The 21352-nt window shown below is 36.6% G+C and overlaps 1 protein-coding gene across 4 annotated transcripts in view; it reads right to left on the bottom strand.

Moving 5' to 3' along the window:
* LOC149822440 (vacuolar acid trehalase) overlaps positions 1-20123 on the bottom strand; it is a 215540-nt gene extending 195417 nt beyond the window's left edge. For 3 of the 4 annotated variants that reach the window (XM_089981481.1, XM_089981484.1, XM_089981480.1), the window contains exons 1-2: positions 19910-20123; positions 18738-18811 (exon numbers count right to left, since the gene is read on the bottom strand). In XM_089981481.1, coding sequence (XP_089837607.1) covers positions 18738-18811; positions 19910-20081 — 246 coding nt within the window. In that variant the 5' untranslated portion in view covers positions 20082-20123. The remainder of the gene's footprint in view (positions 1-18737; positions 18812-19909) is intronic. The other variant, XM_089981482.1, reaches the window with a different exon arrangement.
* Positions 20124-21352: the final 1229 nt, after the last annotated feature.

Raw genomic sequence — 21352 nt, forward strand, 5'->3', positions numbered from 1 at the left:
TTGTTGTGTTTTTCACAAGTATGTTTTATGAGATTTTGCTTTGATGTATTATTATGTGAAACATAAAATATTTTATGAAATATTAAAAAAAAATTATGTGGTTAGGATCTTAGTGATCATGGATACTTTATTATTTTTTAAATTTGAAGAAATATTTTTTTGATATTGATATATGATCCTTATACATAAGGTATTGAGCATGAATTCTTCTTATGGGAGTTATTCACTTTTATGAATGTTTTTAAAATTATTAAAAATAGTTATGTTATTATTGGTCCTTCTTTTGTGGCCCTTGTGGATAATTATGCCATGTATCATATGTTACTTTTCATATATATCTTGCATTAGAGAAATATATTACTTGCATATATGCTTAAATGTGTTCTTATACATATCTTAGGTGATTCTTCGTAGCTTTTGTATATGATATACGGCTTTAAGTTATTAAGATTATTACATATACATGAATTTTCTTATTTTTATGAGTATCCATGATTAGTTGTACTTGTGTATGCTCTTGGTTTCCTATATGGTTCTTTGAAAATCTTTATATATGTTTTGGCCCTCTTTAATGTTGTATGTCTTTGTTGTCTCATAGTAGACAGTAGACTTGCTCGTATTGACCATGCATATGATTGCATCGATTGACATATTGTTGTACATATGATTGTATTATATTCGTTCTAAGGTTTTATCTACTTTTATTAGATTTGATTTGAAAATTTATTTTTTTAAATTGGTTACTATTATTTGGAAATTGATTTTTGTGAGTATGTATTGTCTTTTTATGACATTTGTTTGTCCATCACAGATTTCATTTCTGTTTTGCCTTGTTATTGAATCAGGGTTAGCAGCTGAGGTGAGTTATGTGTGCACCTCATGTCATCTTATCAGTCTAGATTCTCAAGGTTTATGAGTGACATGTTGTCATTTGTCTTGAATCTGATTGATAGTTGATTGGCCTCTGGATCCATGTTGACTTTGTTGAACTAGACATGTTTGTTGGGGTGAGTTGTGTGCACCTCATTTTTGTTAGTTTAGATTGTTGGCTTATAGTTCGAATCTAACTGACGGTTGTTTGATCTCTGGTTCTATGAGTGTATTGTATTACTCATTTGTTTACTTGGCCATTATTATTATGTTGGATGCTTATAATCATGTTTATCTGTAATGGCTATCTATTTTTGAAACTATGGTGTTTCGAAAGATTGTTAAAATTGATATCCTTATTATTTTTAGTGACATTAGTTTGTTTTCATTACAAGCTCTCTTACCTTGTGTGTTCTCTCTTATTATGCCTCTTATTTAAATATCGTTTTATGTAGACAAGAGATGTTATTTTGTGGTGAGTTATGTGCACCCATTGGTTATTTACACTTTTTTGTATGTATTATATACTCTTGTTCTAGTAGTTGATACACTTCAATATTGAGGTTTGTCTCTTATTTAAGTGTCATTTTATGTAGACAAGAGATGTTATTTTGTGGTGAGTTACGTACACCCATTGGTTATTCATACTTTTTGTATGTTTGTATTATGCTCTTGTTCTAATAGCTGCTACACTTAAATGTTGAGGTTTGTCTCTTATTTAAGTATCATTTTATGTAGACGAGATGTTTTGTTAATGTGGTGAGTTATGTCACTTATGTGCACCTATTGGTTATTCACACCTTTTGTGTGTTTGTTAAGCCCATAAATGGCATTTTGATTGTGCACTTGTTCTAGTAGCTGATACACTTTAATTTTGAGGTTTGGACATCTAGTGAAGTAATTGTTTGCGGTGGTCGAACTATTGTTGAGATTTGCAAAATATTATTTCTTGATATTTGTGGGATTTTTAAAATCTCTCCATGAAATTTCCGAACTTTTACTACTTGTTTTTTCCTTGTATAAAAAAAATGTTTATTGATAAAAATTCCATGCATTTTATTGATAACATACATATATATGTTTTAAAGATTATTATTTGGTTCCATGTACTTAAACCCATTAATCAAATTTCCATAGTTCTAGAACATTTATTCCCTTTCGTTGCTATGATTTTTCAGATGTCTTTGCACTAATGGTTATGAGCATTAGATGACTTGTGATAGATATCTAATGTGCTCCTTACCATTCCATTTGTTTTCATAAAACCATTAAGATGCAAATTTTCTATGTAAAAAGTTGATTGGTCTTGATAACACTTATGGAAAACCATCATTAAGAGCTGATCATTTTGACCTTGAGTCTTGTTACAATACAATTGTCTTCGTTTCCCTCATGGGTTAAGAAGCCAATACTGTTTGTTAATGTGTTGAATGCTAAAAGATTAGGAACGTTGGTAAAAGATTGTCTCTCGTCATTCCTTATTGTATTAGAGAGATTAGAGGACTTCTTCTCGGATATATTATTTGGGGTTTTCTTTTGCACATTATTCATTTTTCTTGCTATGTGAGTGAATTCTAATGGGTTGTGATTTATGAGATTGCTCTCATTCATTATTATGTGCATTAAAAAAATTTGTATATATATGTTTCATATTGATTATCTTGTTCGCATTGTTGTATGCATAAATTTAATTAACTCTTCTTTTCGGGTTCTTTTTTTGAAGTGTTAGACTTTATATGCATATTGTTTTTAGTATAAATTGATGATTTGTTTTATTTGAAGTGTTTTTCTAAAAAAAATTGAGATATTATTAATACATGATTGTTTATCTCTTCTTGATAATTTATATGTTCTTTAGTGATTAAATTTTCTTATGATCAATATTTATGTTTTCTTAAAAAATATGTTGATTTTGAGTTTATGATTGTCTAAAATTGATTTCATAAAAAATTCTCTTTGAGGTATGCTCATCTTATCTTTCTTAATGATTGTCTAAAAATTATTGCTACTTTGTTTGAAAAATTCTACGTGAGTGTTATTCTTATTCAAAATATATATATATATATATATATATATATATATATTTGTTTTGAAACTTCAAACTATTTGGTTAAAATACCTTTTTTTGTGTAGTTGGGACCTTTGTTTTGTTCTCTCTACATGTTCTTAAAGATGTGATGGATTGAGAAATGAATATCTTTGATGCATCATGAAGATGGAGATAGTCGATGAAGGCGTTTGGGGATGATCACCAATGAAGACATTTGAAGACATGTATTTGCGAAATTCAATAATGTCATAAAGATAGAGATTTTCATTGAAGACACTTGAAGACTTGGATCCTTCCTACTGATTTTTTTTTTTTTCAAACTTCTGGTATATCACACTGTAAGTTTGAGGGAGAGTGTTAAGTTATACGTATATATATGCTTTGTATGTATTCACACACACACACACACACACATATATATATATATATATATATATATATATATTTATAATGATGTAATAGGTAAATACTCATTAGGGGTATTTTAGTCATTTTAATCCTTGTAATAGAGTGTGCCCATGAAGGGTACATTAGTACTTTTACTTTATTTTGTTCTTTTTGTCCTTTTCTAATTTTATAGGGACTATTTGGTCAAAAACCCAATAAAGTTGTTGGGTTCTTTTTGGACTAGTCTGAAAAAATGTATTCTGAATAGTAAGACCCGGGTCCGAGTCCATTGTATGTACAGTCTGTATGTTTTATTTATTTTGGGTCTTTCGGGTCTGGACATTACACCAGACCCAGACCCATACTGATTCATTTACACTTATTAATAGAATGTTTAGGTCACGATTTCATTGATTGAAATCATGACAGCCGCACCCTTTGTTCTCCTTTTTCTTCTTTTCACAGGTGCCTCTCGAACTTTCATGGTATCAGAGCCGAGATCCAGGATCGAAGATCGAAGGGGCTTCAAAGAAGGGTTTAACCAGAACTAGAGATTTGAGGTTTTATCTCTCTCGTGTTCTTCATTTCTCGTATTTTTCTCCTCTCTGTGGATTCACGCTTCACGTGAAATCCCTAATTTCATCACGGTAACGTGAACCGTGTTTCTCTCCTTTATCTCCTCTCTGTAGATTCACGTTTCACGTGAAATCCCTAATTTCATCACGGTAACGTGAAATTTTGGAACATCCAAAAGGATCAGTTCCCTCATCCCTCGTTTCTCTCCCTGATTTTCTGGTGGACTCACGTTTCACATGAGTCCCTAAAGTCGATCTGTTTTGGTCTGATTGTTTGTACTTGGAAATATCTCAAATATTCAGCTCTCCTCCTTTTTCGTCTGATATATCCAGATCTGATCGCATCTTTACAGCAGATCTGAGGCATTTTTCATTACTAACCAGCGTCTCTATCTTTTCTTTTCTCACTGTCTCATTTGGTATTCAGAAAACAGTCGGCTATTTGTTCATTTTTTTATTACTTCAAACATAAGCCTTATAAAAAGGAGGAAAGGAAAATTTTTTTTTGGATCTGACAGAGTCAGATCGTCAATCTCTTGAAAAGTGACAGCCAAGCAAAAAAAAATGGTGACCAGTACCCTTCTTGGCAACAAATTGAGCATTTCAATTCGTGATTATTATTGCTAATTTTCTCCTCCCTCCTTTCTCTTCATGGATTCTCATTCCTCTCAATCGAGCATCTCTTCGAGTTTTCTAAATCAGCTTGTCTTCGAAAAGCTAAACACCTCAAACTTCTTGATCTGGAAGAGACAAATCATCCCTTTTATAAGGAGCCAAGGACTCTTAGGCCACCTGGATGGAGCCACTCCAGTACCACTAGAGTTTGTTACGAGAGAAGAGAAAGATGACAAAGGGGTAAGTTCAATTGTGTATGTTAAAAATATGGAGTATCTCAACTGGGAAAAGAAAGATCAGACAGTAGTTGCATATATCACTTCTACACTGTCCCAAGAGGTTCTTGTTGTCATTCCCGACAATTGTACAGCCCTGCAACTCTGGGAAAGATTGGTTCAGACGTATTCACAGGTTTCACAGGCGAGGATGGTTTTTCTCAAGAGAGAATTTTAGTTGCTAAAAAAAGGATTCCATGACCATCATGGAATATCTGAACAAGATGAAGACTATCACAGACCAACTTGCAGTTATAGGATGTGCCGTAAGTGACAGTGATATGGTGCAACAAACTCTGAGTGGATTGGGATCTGACTACCATATGATCGTTATTTCACTACTGTGTCTACCTGCCCTTCCTACCTTTGATGAGTTACGAGCTAAATTAATTCAGTACGAAATGACTCTGAACGGTTTTTCTGAAGAAACTCATGTTCATACAAATTCCCAAGAAATTCTTGCCACAGGGGTGACTTACGGTCGAGGAAGAGGACGAGGAGGACAAGGGCGAAGTGGACACGGAGGACGTGGTTTGCTCTCCACTCCGAACATGATGACTCATGCACAGGGACAAAGATCCATCCCCACTTGCTTCCTTTGTAACAAAAGGGGGCATATCAAGGCGAATTGTTGGCACAATCCAGAAAATAAAGGAAAGGCTTCACAGACAACACCCAAAAGAAATTTCACCAATATCAGAGACAGTGGAGAGATTAAAGATCTGTTGATATCCGCCTTGTCAGAATTGAAATTGAAGCAGAATGATCAAGGTGCTTGGTTTGTTGACTCAGGGGCAGCAACTCACGTGACTGGTGATGCAGGTAAACTCTCCAACCCTATTGCTTATTTTGGCAAAAGTAAAATTGTCACTGGCGATGGATCCCACCATCTTGTTTCTCATGTTGGAAAAACTGTCATTCCCATGTCATATTTCACCCTTGAACTTTCTGATGTTCTTCATGCTCCCAACATCAAGAAAAATATTGTCGTTGTTTCCAAACTTATTGATGATAATCATGCTTCAGTTGAATTCACTCCCTTCTTTGTGCAGGTCAAGGACCTTCGCACGAAAGAAACACTCGCTGAAGGAAAGAGACGAGGCAATATGTATGTCTTTGAATAAGCTCTGTCTCCCCTGCTCATCTAGATTCGAAGTCTTCATTAGAGTCATGTTCTTCCTCTTTTGCAAATGTTTTTAGTATTTCTGAATGTAATAAGTCTTTCTTATGGCATAGTCGATTAGGACATTGTGGGAGTCATTTTATTGAGAAACTTGTCTCGAATAATCTCATCCCAAAAGAAAGTCTCAATGGGGATGAAAACAGTCAGAAGTGTTTCAATTGTCTTTTATGCAAAAGTCATGTATTGCCTTTTCATTTCATTAATAAGAGAGCTTCAAAACCTTTTGAGATAATATGTTCTGATGTATGGGGACCCGCCCCAGTTGCCTCTGGATCTGGAAGCAGATACTACCTAATCTTTGTTGACAGCTATTCTCGATACACCTGGATATATTTCATAAAAAAATAAGTCGAAAGTTTTCTTTTTGTTTCAAAATTTTCTTTCCTTAGTAAAAGTTCAATTCTATGAGTCTATCCAATTTTTCCAATGTGATGGAGGTGGGGAGTTCAGCTCTAGTGACTTTATTTCCTTTCTTCAAAATAATGGGATAGGAAGAAGGGTGTCATGTTCACACACCCCTCAACAAAATGGGATTGCTGAGCGAAAACATAGACATATCATTGAAAGTGCCATGAGTATGCTTCATAACAGTAATCTTCCCATTAATCTATGGACAGAAGCTTTTCAAAATATGTTTTTAGTTTAAGAAAAATAAAACAAATCATATATAAGGTCTTTGTATTTCTTTATTACTCATTTCATCGGGCTCTCATGGAACTACTCGAGACAGAAGAGACAAGGGTGTTTATTATGCTATGTCTCTTATATTTCTCGAGTGTTTAACTGAATCAAAAACTAAATGCGCGGGGGGGGGGGGGGCAGTGATCGAAGAGAATCCTCGCATAGATATCATACAAACTAGGATGCATCGTATACTACCTTCAGTAGTCATGGGAATCTACTACCCAAGATAATATTCGATAGTCTCAGGTCTCCTAACACCCGAGAACTAAAGACCAAGTGAGTCGCGATTCAGCAATATTCTCACTTAACATATTAACAACGCTGACTCTCAGAGTTTGTACCACATGCTATCTCCAAGTAGATTGTGTTCTGAATGAGTTATTAAGACCTCTTTATTATAGGGTTTATATTCCACCAAGCGTGCCCAATACTAGTAGGCCACACACACTACCCATTCCAAGTAGATACATTATTCATTATTTAGATATGTTCCTAACCCATTCAGTATGATCTGGTGCCTTTAACCATTTGAGCATCTTGTAAAAATGTCTACGAAAAGACAATACGCATACAAGCACAAATACCTCACAAGAGATGTGCATAAAGGCACTCAAATAACACTTGAACAAATACGCACAAAGGCATAAAAATATATAATCATGCACAAAGGCATGAAAAGGAAAATATATTGAAAATGTGACAAGAGCTTGAGCTCACAAGCTTTAACAAAATACAAGGGGAAGTCCCCTATTTATACAACACAAGAGGAGCCACCTAGGGGGCTCCCAAAGGAGTCGTTGGGAGCCCCCAACGATCACATTTGTGACCGTTGGAGGCTCCCCAACGACTTTTTGGGGAGCCTTCCTAGGCGACACAAACCACGAAAAAGAAAAAAAAGAAAAGAGAAAAATAAAAGAATAAAAAAATACAATCATATTCCAAATGGAATATGCATAAAATAGGAAATTACAAAAATACCTTTTCGGGTAATAAAGAGAAAAAAAGATATATATATATATATATAGAGAGAGAGAGAGAGAGATGTATGCATATATACATAGTATATATGTATATGTATATATATACACGTACATATTACGAAATTAAGGATTACATTTTAACACCCCCCCTCAAACTTACAGTGCGATAACCGCAAGTTTGCCAAGAAGGAAATGAAATCTAGGCGAACAAAGAGCCTTAGTGAAGAAATCAGTTAGTCGGTACTCAGACGTCACATATGGAAGATCAATGACCTTCTTCAAATATTCTTCCCTGAAATAGTGACAATCCATCTCTATATGCTTCGTGCGTTCATGAAAAGTATGATTCTTGGCAATATATATTGCACTTTTGTTGTCGTAGCATAACTTTATTGGTTATTTAATATAGACTCCCATGTCTTTGAGAAGACGGCGAATCTATACAATCTTCATGGTTGTGGATGTCATGACTCAATATTCAGCTTCGGTGGAGAACAAAGAGACCTTTTGTTGTTTCTTGCACCTCCAAGAAACCAACGATTCACCTAAGAAAACACAGAAACCTGTGGTGGAGTGACGGTTATTCGGGTCACCTCCCCAATCAGAATCAGTCTAGGCAATTAACTTTAATTCAGAAGATGAAGACCAAAATACTCCCTTATTTGCAGTTCTCTTTAAGTATTTGATGATGCGAAGAACGACACTCATGTGAACCGTTGTGGGAGCATGTTGAAAATGACTGGCAATATGGATCGCATGTGACAAATCAGGCCAAGTGATGCTAAGATACATTAGCAAGCCTACCAGTTGTCTATAAGGAGTAGGATCGGTTAGAAGAATTCTGCCATCGATCTTTAATTTTTATCCCACTATTTCAGAAGTTTCGCAAATTTTTTCATCTGAGATTCCTGACCTGTCAATAATCTCACAAGTCAGTTTAGTTTGAGATAGAAAATAACCACGTTGGGAGTAAACAATCTCAATTCCTAGGAAATATGTCAAAAACCCTAAGTCTGACATTTTAAATTTCGAAATCAAGATAGATTTGATATCCTTGACTCCTTTGACATCATCACCTGTTATTAACATATCATCAACATATAACAGTAATATCACAATACCTGCATTGGATTTTCTAATAAATAATACAGTGTCTGTATAACAAGAAGAGAATTCATTTTCTAACATAACATTGTTAAATCTGTCATACCAGGTTTGGGTGCCTGTTTCAAACCATAGATAGTTTTCCGAAGACGGAGAACTTTATCTTTAGGAACTTTCATACCTAGTGAGGCATCCATATAAACTTCTTCATTAAGATCACCATTTAAAAAAGCATTTTTAACATCCATTTGAAAAATATTTTATTTTTTAATAGACGCAATAGTGATGAGACATCTGACTATAACCATCCGTGCTACGGGTGCAAATGTCTCTTTATAATCAATTCTATATTCTTAACAATATCATTTCGCAACTAAGCGAGCTTTATACCTCTCCAGAGATCCATCGCTCTTAGTCTTAACTTTAAACACCCAACGACAACCTATAGTTTTCTTTCCAGAAATTAGAGTTTGAAATTCTCATGTGTTAGCTTTCCTAAGAGCTTTGAGTTCGTTTTCCATAGCTTCTTGTCATTCGACACAGTTTTTGGCTTCCTCAAAATTTCTTGGTTCAAAATAAGAATGAATGGTACTAAGACAAGCTTTATATTTAGAAGAAAATGAGTCAAAAGAGACAAATCTTGTTGGAGGCTTCCTATTTCTTTCAGATCGTCTGGGATCATGTGTGGGAATAGAATCAATATATTGCTCAATTACACTTCTGAAAGTATTTCTATCTCTACGCGAATAGGTTATAGGGTCATTTGTTGTTCTGTCTTCTTGAGTACTAGGTGAGTTGAAGCCATTAATATCATTATCATTATCATTATCATTATCATTATCATTATCATTATCATTATCATTATCATTATCATTATCATTATCATTATCATTATCATTATCATGGTTTGATGATATTTCATCATCACTAGACATATCATCATTACTAGATAATAGGTCAAGTAGGAAAGAATAGTCAACATTTTCGTGATGAGAATCATTCTTTTCAAAACCACTCTCATTTTCCAAAAACGTCAACAAAACATTTGCAACCAAAAATTCACAAACTGTTAGAATTTGGTTTCCTTTTATATAGTGTTTCAAAAAGAGAGATTTTACCCAAATTTCTAGATAGCAAACGATTGATAAGATAGAAGGATGCAAGAGCTGCTTCGGCCCAAAAGTTTTTTGGAATATTTTGAGCTAGAAGAAGAGTTCGAGTGGTTTCAATGATATGCCTATGTTTTCTTTCGACCAACCCATTTTTTTGAGGAGTTTTAGGACATGACCTTTGATGAACAATATCACTATCTTCAAGATACTTCTTGAATTCATTTAAGAGATACTCTCCTCCGAAATCAGTTCTAAATATCTTTAAGTCACTATTAAACTGATTTTTTATCATTACATGATATGATTTTTTTTACGTCAATATCAGTTTTCTGGAGTGCATAGAAAAAGGTTCAGTCTCTCTATTCTCTGAATCTGACAACCGCAAAAAAAAAGGTTGAGCATTTCGTAAAAACTCTTGCACTTCGTGAACACTCTTAATGAATTTCACTCTCTATGGATCCTTATTCCTCTCAATCAAATATTTCTTTAAGTTTTCTCAACCAACTCATTTCTGAAAAGTTGAATACCTCAAACTTCTTGATTTGGAAGAGACAAATCATTCCTTTTATAAGGAGCCAAGGTTTCTTAGGTCACCTGGATGGAACCACCCCAGTCCCACCAGAATTTGTTCTGAGAGAAGAGAAAGATGATCAAGGAGCGAGTTTGATCGTGTATGTCAAAAATATAGAATTTCTCAATTGGGAAAGGAAAGATCAATCAGTTGTTGCATACATCACCTCAACTCTGTCTCAAGAGGTCCTTGTTGCCATTCCCGACAATTATACGGCACTACAACTCTGGGAACGACTGGTTCAGACGTATTCGCAGGTTTCTCAAGCAAGGATGGTTTTTCTGAAAAAGGAATTTCAGTTGTTAAGAAAAGACTCCATGACCATCATGGAATATTTAAACAAGATAAAGATCATCACAGATCAGCTTGCAGTTATAGGATGTGCCATAAGTGACAATGACATGGTGCAACAAACTCTTAGTGGATTGGGATGTGACTACAATATGATAGTCACTTCACTATTGTGCCTTCCTGTTCTTCCTACCTTTGATGAGTTACGAGCCAAATTGATCCAATGCCCTAAGAAAAGTCTTTTTGGTTGGGCAAATGAGCACTTTGACCTCTTTACGTAGAGTCTCTCGTTGTACCTTAAAAACTAGCCTCAAGTGCTCCATGTGGTCTTCTTAGTATGAAATGACTCTGAAGGGATTCTATGAAGAAACGCACATTCACCCAAATTCTCAAGAAGTTTTTGCCACAGGCCTGATTTATGGTAGAGGACTGGGATGAGGAGGACAAGGGCGAAGTGGATATGGAGGGCGTAGTCTGCTTCTCACTCCAAACATGTTAACCCATGCGCAGGGACCAAGATTCATCCCGACTTGCTGCCTTTGTAACAAAAAGAGGCATATCAAGGCGAACTGTTGGCATAATTTAGAGAATAAAGAAAAGGGTCCACAGACAGAAACTAAAAGAAGATTCACAAATACCAGAGACAGTGGAGAGATTAAAGATCTGTTGATATCTGCCTTGTCAGAGTTGAAATTGAAGCAGAGTAACGAAGGCACTTGGTTTGTCGACTCAGGGGCAGCGACTCATGTGACAGGCGATGTAGGTAAAATTTCTAACCCTATTCCTTATTTTGGAAAAAGTAAGATTGTCATGGGAGATGGATCCCACCATCTTGTTTCTCATTGTGGGAGTCATTTTATTGAAAAACTTGTCTCTAATAATCTCATTCCAAAAGAAAGTCTCAATGGGGATGAGAGCAGTCATAAGTGTTCCAGTTGTCTTTCATGCAAGAGTCATGTATTGTCTTTCCATTCCATTAATAAGAGAGCTTCAAAACCTTTTGAAATAATTTGTTTTGATGTATGGGGACCCGCCCCGATTGCCTCTGGATCTGGGAGCAGATACTATCTAATCTTTGTTGATAATTATTCTCGATACACTTGGATATATTTCATAAAAAATAAGTCGAAAGTCTTTTCTTTGTTTCAAAATTTTCTTTCCTTGGTCAAAAATCAATTTTCTGAGTCCATTCAATTTTTCCAATGTGATTGAGGTGGAGAATTCTCATCCCGTGATTTTATTTCTTTTCTCCGAAATAACGGAATAGGAAGAAGGGTGTCCTGCCCTCACACCTCTCAACAAAATGGGATTGTTGAATGAAAACATAGGCATATCGTTGAAAGTGCCATGAGTATGCTTCATGACAGTAATCTTCACATCAACCTATGAACAGAAGCTTTCCATTCTGCCGTACATGTGATAAATAGACTGCCTATGGTTGTTCTGGAAAATAAGTCTCCTTATAGGTCTTTTTGGAGCTCATCCTAGTTATCATGATCTGCGTGTTTTTTGATGTGTTTGCTATGTGCATATTGATCAGTCCCTAAGAAATAAGTTTCAGGACAAGGCCCAGAAATGTAGGTTTGTGGGATATACAGATGACTACAAAGGACATAGGTGTTATGATCCCACCAACAAACGCATCAGAACCTCAAGAAATGTTGTCTTCGATGAACAAAATTTTGATCACGAAGCTGACGCAATGAACATGCCAACTGAAGTTTATTATCCTTGGCTGAGTTCAGAACTTTTTGTTGGCTCCAATGAAGCATGTTCCTCAGATTGCGTGCAACAAGAAGAAGAAATGTTTGAGAACCCTGGGACGTCGAGATCACAGAATGCAGAGGAAGTACCGGGCAGATACAAAGGCATTGTCTATTCTAGACAAAGACCGATAGCATCAAGCCATTCAGATCATGTCTCAGTCGCCAATCTGGCACCTTCTTATACTCTTGAGGTTAGAAAATCAAACCGCATACGACATCCTATTGACAGGTGGGCTAGCTATAACAACTTCTCCTTGGATCTTCAACTCTTTTTAACTGCCCTCAATAAGGAAGATAAGCCCATTATGTACTATCAGGCAACCACTTCTACCAAATGGGTAGAAGCCATGAATGATGAAATGCAAGCCTTGCATGAATGTGGAACCTGGGAAGTTGTTCCCAGACCACCTGACAAAAATGTTGTCGGATGCAAATGGGTCTACAAAATAAAGTACAAGCCAGATGAAACCACTGAACGATATAAGGCAAGGCTTGTGGCAAAAGGATTCACTCAAGAAGCAGGGCAAGACTATGATGAGACCTTTAGTCCGGTTGTAAGAATGGGAACAATTCGAATTATTATTTCTCTAACTGTTGAACATGGATGGAAGTTGAGTCAGCTTGATGTGAAAAATGCATTCTTACATGGAGATTTAAAGGAGGAAGTATACATGGAGCAACCCCCTGGATATCAAGAGCAAAATTGTAAAACCCATGTGTGCAGGTTAAACAGAGCTATCTATGGTCCGAAGCAAGGATCTCGCTCTTGGTTTGATAGCTTCTCGCTAGAGATTCAGAAACATGGATTTTTACGTTCCATGCTGGACCACTCATTATTTATTTTTAAAAGTCAGACTGTGACCACTCTATTATTAATTTATGTCGATGATATTATCATCACAGGAAACTCTTGAGCCCATATTCAAGAAGTAAAAGACTTACTAGGTCAGAGGTTCAAAATGAAAGATCTTGGAGTTCTACGTTATTTTCTTGGTGTAGAAGTTAATAACCAGGCTCATGGCTTGACACTCACTCAGCATAAGTACATCGTAGACGTTCTCAGCAAGGCAGGCATGAAAGACTGCAAACCTCTAGGAACTCCAATGTGCTTCGTCAAAAACTTAGCGCTGATGATGGAGATCTATGTGATGACCCCACCAGGTATCGAAGCATAATAGGAATGTTACAGTACCTCACATTCACTAGACCTGTCATCGTTTATTCAGTCAATCAAGTGTCTCAATTTATGCATGCGCCACGTACTGGACATATGGAAGCGGTCAAGAGGATCCTTAGATATCTGAAAGGGACTATTGGGGATGGATTGATATATTCACCACAGTCATATGGCAAAGATGAGCACGAACTTACTATATATTATGATGCAGACTGGGCAGGAGATCCTGACGAACGAAGATCTACATCAGGATATTGTGTCTTCATTGGAAAAAATTTAGTCTCTTGGAGCAGTAGAAAACAAAAGGCTATCGTTAGATCAAGCACTGAGGCTGAGTATAGATCTATGGTTGTTGCTACCGCCGAAGTCACATGGATCAGGCATCTACTAACTGAAGTAGGAGAAAAGATCTCCCACACTACCTTGCTATGTGACAACCAAAGTGCTATCAACATGTCATTCAATCCAGTACATCACAGTCGTGCTAAGCACATTGAGATTGACCAACACTTTGTGAGACAGAAGGTTGAAGAAAAAGAGATTGAGCCTGAATTCATCAGTACTGAAAGACAAGTTGTAGACATATTTACCAAAGAGTTAACAAAGGATCATTTTTGGATGCTTAAAGGCAAGTTGTTCATGATCCAAAACCATGATCAACTTGAGGGGGGTGAAAAAGGTGCAAAAGGATCTGACCCGATCCATGTAAAGATTGTGTACAGTATACGTTATACCTCTCTTCTTTTTAATTGGGTCTAAATACACCAGACCCGGATCCATACCTGTGTAAAGTAAAGTTATAAATGAATTATTTTAGGTCACGATTTCAATATAGAAATCGTGACAGGCACAGACCCCTTCTTGCTTTCTTCTCTTCGTCTCTCCCTCTCTCTCTTTCTCAATGCAGGTACAGGTGGATTTTTAACAGAGAGAAATCCCCAATTTTCGTGAGATAAGGCCTTTCTCTAATTCGTGAGAGCCTCCTTCACCACCTTGAGCGAGAGAGAGAGTGTGAGCTTGAGAGCCAAGCTCTAATGGAGTCTTTTCTCAAAACCAAGAGAGAGAAAAGAGATGAACAATGGGAGAGAGAGAGGGCAATGGAAGTCCTCTTCTCCAAAACCGATCTAGGGAGGGAGCTTGAGAGAGTCCTCCTACTTCAACTTTTGAACAAGGTGAGGTAGAGAGAAACTTGGGAGAAGGAGGGAGGGCCTCCTTCCAAAACTCATGGAGAGAGAGAGAGTAAGGGGGGTGAGGAGCTATTTATAGCCCATGTGAGTGGAGGAGGGAATCTTCTATAATTTTCTAGAAGGTTCTACACAATGGAGGGAGAGAAGAGAGGTCGGCCAAGGGAAATGAGATAGTGGAGGTAGTAGAAAAAATATTCTTGGCATATTCCCCCAATACTTGGCCCACTTGGCCACTACCATGTCCCTCTCCATCCCTTGATTCTCTCTATAACCTTTTATAGAGTTCTAAAAAAATCAGACCCCCACTTGGACCCATTTCAAGTGGTCCAAGTCCAAGTGGGTCCAAAAACCCCAATTGGGCAAATAAATCCTCAATTTAAAATTGTTAATTTCCCTAACAAATTTTAAAATGTCAATTTAAATAAATGTACCACCCATGTCAATTAAATATGCTTAATACTTAGATGATGATTAAATCTAATTAACAATTAAATGCCAATTAAATATAATAAAACAAATAGTAATTAAATAAAATTAGCAAAATAATTGCCAATTAACTAATAAATGCCACTTAAATCATAATTAGCGAGAAAATGGCAAATTAACAACTATTTACACTTAAATGCCAATATAATTAACAAGTCAAATGTTAATTTAAATATAATCAACTAGTAAATGGCATTATACCAATAATTAACCAATAATGTCAATTTAAATATATTCAACAATTAAATGCCACAAAAATAACTTAAATGCACTTTAAATATCAATTAAATTGTCAACCATATTTAGGTAGAAATTCCACTTTTGTTTATAAATAATCATGGAAATGCTTAGAAAATTCTTGGATTTTACATTATATATATATATATATATATTTTTTTTTAAATATACATTTTTGTAAATATATTTTCCCTTTCTTTTTATTAGGTTTGACTGGTCAACACAATGTTGACCAGATTTAAATAGCCGTTGGAGCTAGTCTAACGGCTACAAATAGAGCTATTGGAGTAGCTCCAACGTGTCTATTTGAGACCCTCATGTGTATATAAAAAGGGGTTATCCCCCTCATTCAATGTTATACATCTTGCATGTTTATGATCCAATAAATTAATATTTTTTATCTTTTGTGCAAGCCCTTAGAGGCATTTGTGAAGTGTGTTCTCTTTAGAGCATTTTGTGAGTGTGCCGTTGTTGGCATTTGTTCTAGTCCACTTTGGAATTGTTGGTGGACATTTGGTTCATGCTAGAAGATTTCTTCTTCCTTTACACAATCACGGAGGTAGAGATGTAGATGAATGTCTTTTTAGGTGTTGTACTCTCAGGAATCAATGGGCCCATTCTTGTCATTCAGACACTCCTTATCTTAAAGTCTCATGGATATGTATTGGTGTAAAACTTCAAAGGTTTTGCAGCTGGAGAGGAACAGTCTGGAGTATGTGTTAAGCCACTTCTATGGAGTAACTACTGACAAGGAATACCAAACTACAGATTGGCAATTGAGGCTTTTTCCTGATGAAAAGATAAATATACCAGGAAGGGATACCTAACAGAAATTTCTACATCAATTTATGATTCTCTGCTAACTTCAGATATTGACCTCAAATGTGCTAAAACAATTTATACTTCATTAAATGTTGCTATGACTCTAACTTACCATTTGTGTGTTGAGAAGCAAAGGAAATTATTTCTAAATTTGCTATGTTCAAGCCTTACATGGCTCCAAGGTGCTACAAGATGCACAATATTGTTCCCATCAATTGATTTTACCCAAAAAGTTCTCACCTGGGTGAAGCAACAACCGGGAGGTAAAGCTGACAGTAGTACTGATGAAGTTGTAAGCATCAAAACAGTGACCATGTGTGGTCAGCAGCAATTGCAAATGGCCAACTCGTGGACCACATGCAATTACCAAGAATGGGTAGTGTAGCAAGGGCATATGGTGCTCAGGTTGGAGTCTTTCCTCACTCACACTTCCCTATTGCAGGATTGGCTTCCCCCACTTCTCGTGGAACCCAGCAACACCATGCCCTTCATGTTCCTGGTCTCCTTCAAGAGAGATGTGCTGCAAAGAATAAGATGTGTGCAAGTAACCCTCGCTGTAGCTGACTCATTGCATCAGCAATGTTTTGCTTCTACACACCTTGAGGACAAGGTGTGTCTCAAGGGGGGTGGAGTTGACAGCAGTAGATAATGAAAATGTATAATGGTTTTAAGTTCGATCTCGGGCATGGGTTGAAATGTATGGGAAACAGACATTTGACACCCACAATGAAGGGAATCTTAAGGAATTTGGAAAAAGTCCATGTTTTGGGCATAATGTGTAGATCAGTCTTAGGGCGGGGGGGGGGGGGGGGGGGGGGGGGGATATAAACCTAATGAAGTTGTAATAGAAGAATAATGAATGAGAATTTTGGAAGTTGGTTTGGAGGTGCCTACTCTCTCTCCCACCTTCTTTCACCACCACATTCCAGTGCCCTAAAACTCAGTTTCTTGCATATTTCAAATAGCATCTAACTTGATGCTATCATCTTAGTTTCATTGCATTATTATTTTAAAAAATGTTTGGGTTCTTAGTTGATGCTTAGATGTCACCTGGGTGCCAACTAGGCTTTATGGGGTTTGACAACTAGACACCACCTAGCACTTTAACTACAGTGCATAACAATGTTTTCTTTTGCTTTATTGATGATTGGTATTTGAAATCTCTTAACAGCACAACCATTTCATTCTAGACTTTTCTTGTCAAAAAATTGAATAGCATGTGAATGGGAGGTGAATAAGGCTATTAGAATTTTACATAAACCTCATTGTTATGAATCATTTATTTGAGACACTCATATGAACTGCCAGATTTGTTGTCTTCCAAGAGAAAAACCTCTCAAACCACTAGACACTGTTTTTCCCGTATTCTACCTTCTTATGCAACTCTTCAAGAGCTTGATCAATTTTGTGCTGCAACCATGATTCTGGACTTCCAGTTAATGGGGGAGAGGATAGCCTAGCAAAACATGCAACCCAGGATGATACAAGTCCAGGGTGCCAAGAAAAGGCGGAGTGGGATGGAAGACAGTGGGTATGGCAACAGAGACGAGAAAGTTACACATGGTGTAGCATTAGTCAGGAATTAAATGAAACAGCATAACTTGGAAAGCTGAAACTATGCAGATGAGGTGACACTTCACAATTACGATGATGGCATATAAAAAATCCAACAAATTGAAACATGTGAAGGCAGAAAAAATAATATTAAGTCCTAAAAAGAACAAATGAAGCACTAGAAATAAAGACAAGAGTCACAAACATGATGAATCATGATTTAGCAAAGGTTTGTAAATGCAAATGAAACAACTCCCAATCATGTGGATCATGAGCCCAAAAGATAAAAAAAATTCAAGAAAAACAAAGTCAAGCTGGACAAATTAAAATAGAATTTTATCTAGCAACCTATGATCGCAACGGATTTAGATAAATTCTAACCATTTCTTGAAAGTTGCTGGGATGGAGTGGATGTAGTTGACGCTGAAAGGAATTGCAAATCAGAAGACTAGAAGCCCCAAGTATCAGATAAAGAAGCAATGCTAGATATCAGATAAAGAATCACATTAATATTACAGCCATCAATCATGTAGAGAATTCAAAATAAAGCATTTTGTTTGATCAAGTGCATAAAAAGATGTGCACAAATTGGGGAGATGGTAAAACACTATTCAACAATAAGACAAAAACAGAAGTAAAAAAATGCATAAAACCTTATGTTTCCACTAATGTGATTTTCATATGACACTTGCCCTGTGGCTTTGCAAAAAATCCTAGATTACCAAAACTAGTTTGCAAACATTCTACACTAAATCAATATGACGGATCTACTATAAAGTTATGTAGATCAAAATGGTGAAATTCTGCTTACAGGTGGACCATATATTGGATCATCAGCATTCAATGGAACAAACTTCGGGTCTTCAATCAGCTCACTTGAAAGCTCTGAAACATTGAACATAAACTACTAATGAGAAATAGAAGGATAAATTTTCTAGCAAAGTACAACAGATTGTGCAATATCAACTCCATGAGAGAAAGAGAGAGCTTATATGATTTTAACAAATGAGTTATTGGGTCTTCTCACGTGTATGTTTTACCTCTATATACATATACACACTAGCCAAACTGTAGCTCCTAATGGAGTATTTAAATTAAAGGACAGGAATGATTTGGACCTTTTAGAATATTAAAAATATAACTTTAGCTTTTCATCTAGTGATGTATTGGCAGGAAACTTTCTGCTCAAGTTAATTTTTTGTCTCTAGAAAATGGAAGAACCCAATATCTCTCGCTCTCTAATGATTTGGGTCTTTTAGAATATTAAAAGTATAACTTTAGTTTTTCATCTAGTGATGGATAGAGGAAACTTTCTGCCCAAACCATCGAAACGGCTCAATTTTTTCTGCAGGTTATAAATGGTTTCCAACATTGGACTTGACGTTCCTTATATTTCATCAGGTGCAAGAGTTAGGCACTCAGAAAGGTAATGAATATAGAATATATCAGGTTTTTCCTTGTTAATCTCACGCTCTCGTGCTCTCTGCTGTTTGGGAGAAGTGGTGTTGCCAAAACGCTGCATTGGGAATGGAGTTGACATACCCAACACCACATTTCAACACCATTCACAAGAGGACGTTTTTGGCAACTCCATCCTCAACACCACATTTTTCGCAAAACCATATCTTGGCAACAAATGAAATTGGTGTTTCCATCTCAACCGCGCAAGTCTCCCAAACAGAGCCTTAGAGCTTCTTGAATGGTTTCGATGGCTCATACAAAAGAAGAACAAGACAACGGTTAACTGTTTTAAAGAAGACCACCATCCTCTCCACACGAAATTGTCATTGTTTCAAAATGTAAAATTCGACGCCGAACTACAGCGCGCGCGCGAGCGCGAGATAGAGAGAGAGAGAGAGAGAGAGAGAGAGAGAGAGAGAGAGAGAGAGAGGTGCGAAACCATGGAGGTGGCCATGTATGATAAGAGCAATAGTATAAGCAAGTTATGTATGAGAAGAGCAAGAGCGTAAGCAAATGGCAGACCTTGCGACGACGATCCGAGGCGATGGGGAACCACAACCAATCTGTTCGCCCTATGGTGCGTCGAGATGAAGGAGGGTGGTGGCTTGGGAAGCCTGAGTGGGAGACGAGCGCCATTTGAGTGAGTGGCAGTGAACCCCTGATGTGAAACGCTGAATCTCGCAGCAGAAGCCATCGTCCTCGTGCCCACGACTAACGAAGCTATCTCTAGATCTATGGATATATGTTTGATACAGTGGGGTTTTTTTTATTTAAAGGCCAGCTGGGGTGAGTCCGGATCGGGTGCAATATGATTGCACAATAATTGTGCATTAAGCACCCGACTCCCTCCATCAGGTCTTGGGCCCCACCCCTGTCTTCAAGATGGAGGGTGATCAGGTGTTTAATGCACAAATATTTGTTTGTACCTGATCTTTTCACTGCTGGGGTTAGGCAGACACACCAGTTATACAACGTAGAAACAGGTTATATAGCGCCACCTATGTAAGCATGTGGAGCTCGTTTCCCCATATGTGTCAGCATCACTTAGCATCAAAGTCCGGTGTATTTGCAAAGACTTAAGTACCCTTTTTTCGCCATCAGCACAATAAAATGACATTTTGAGTAAAGGATAAAATCATCATCGTTTTCACCCTAAGGAGTAAACTCATTTGCTTTAACAGAAACTCCTCGCATTATGTCACCCTAAATGTTCTGGATCACCCTTTGACGATGCACCATCTGTTGTAACAGGAGCTTTCTTTGACGACGCAACCTTTGACGTCGTCTGCTGCCGCAGGAGCACCCTTTGTCATCGTCTGTTGCCGTTGGAGCACCCCTTTTTGTCATCTACTGTCGTCGAAGCATAATTGGAGCATTGTTGCCACCATCGATTGCATCTACCTTCTAGGTGTTTCTCCTTCACTGTCGGATTAGCAAAACTTGTGTCTTTCGTTGAGTTTTATGTAAGGATTCGTTATATAAATAAATCGATTTGTAAATCTGAATGTTAAATCTTACAATTGGTTGTACTATTCATGCTAAATAACACATATTTTCATACTGAAACAAATCGATTTGTACCTATCCACTTTCTGGGCATCGAAAAATAGTTAGCACGATTTATTCTTATAAAGGTCAAACATTATAACGATATATTCTTATAGAGGCTAAATTTCTACAACAATTTGTAAGTTTGAATTTAACAATGATTTATACATTTAATGCAGTAGCGATTTGTTCGATGCTGCAATGATTTATACGTTTAAAGCAGTAGCGATTTATGATTCACGATTTATACATTTATGTTTTACGATTTACAATGATATATACTTATGAAGGGTGTGATTTGTATAACGATTTGTACGTTTGAAGCCGCAACGATTTATACGTTTGATGCAATAGCGATGTGTAATTATGAAGTTACCTCGATTTATACTTAATTTTGCTAAATCGTACTACGATGTT

The sequence above is a fragment of the Nuphar pumila genome, chromosome 11 (assembly GCF_984573655.1).
Source record: "Nuphar pumila chromosome 11, dmNupPumi1.hap1.1, whole genome shotgun sequence".
NCBI lineage: Eukaryota > Viridiplantae > Streptophyta > Magnoliopsida > Nymphaeales > Nymphaeaceae > Nuphar > Nuphar pumila.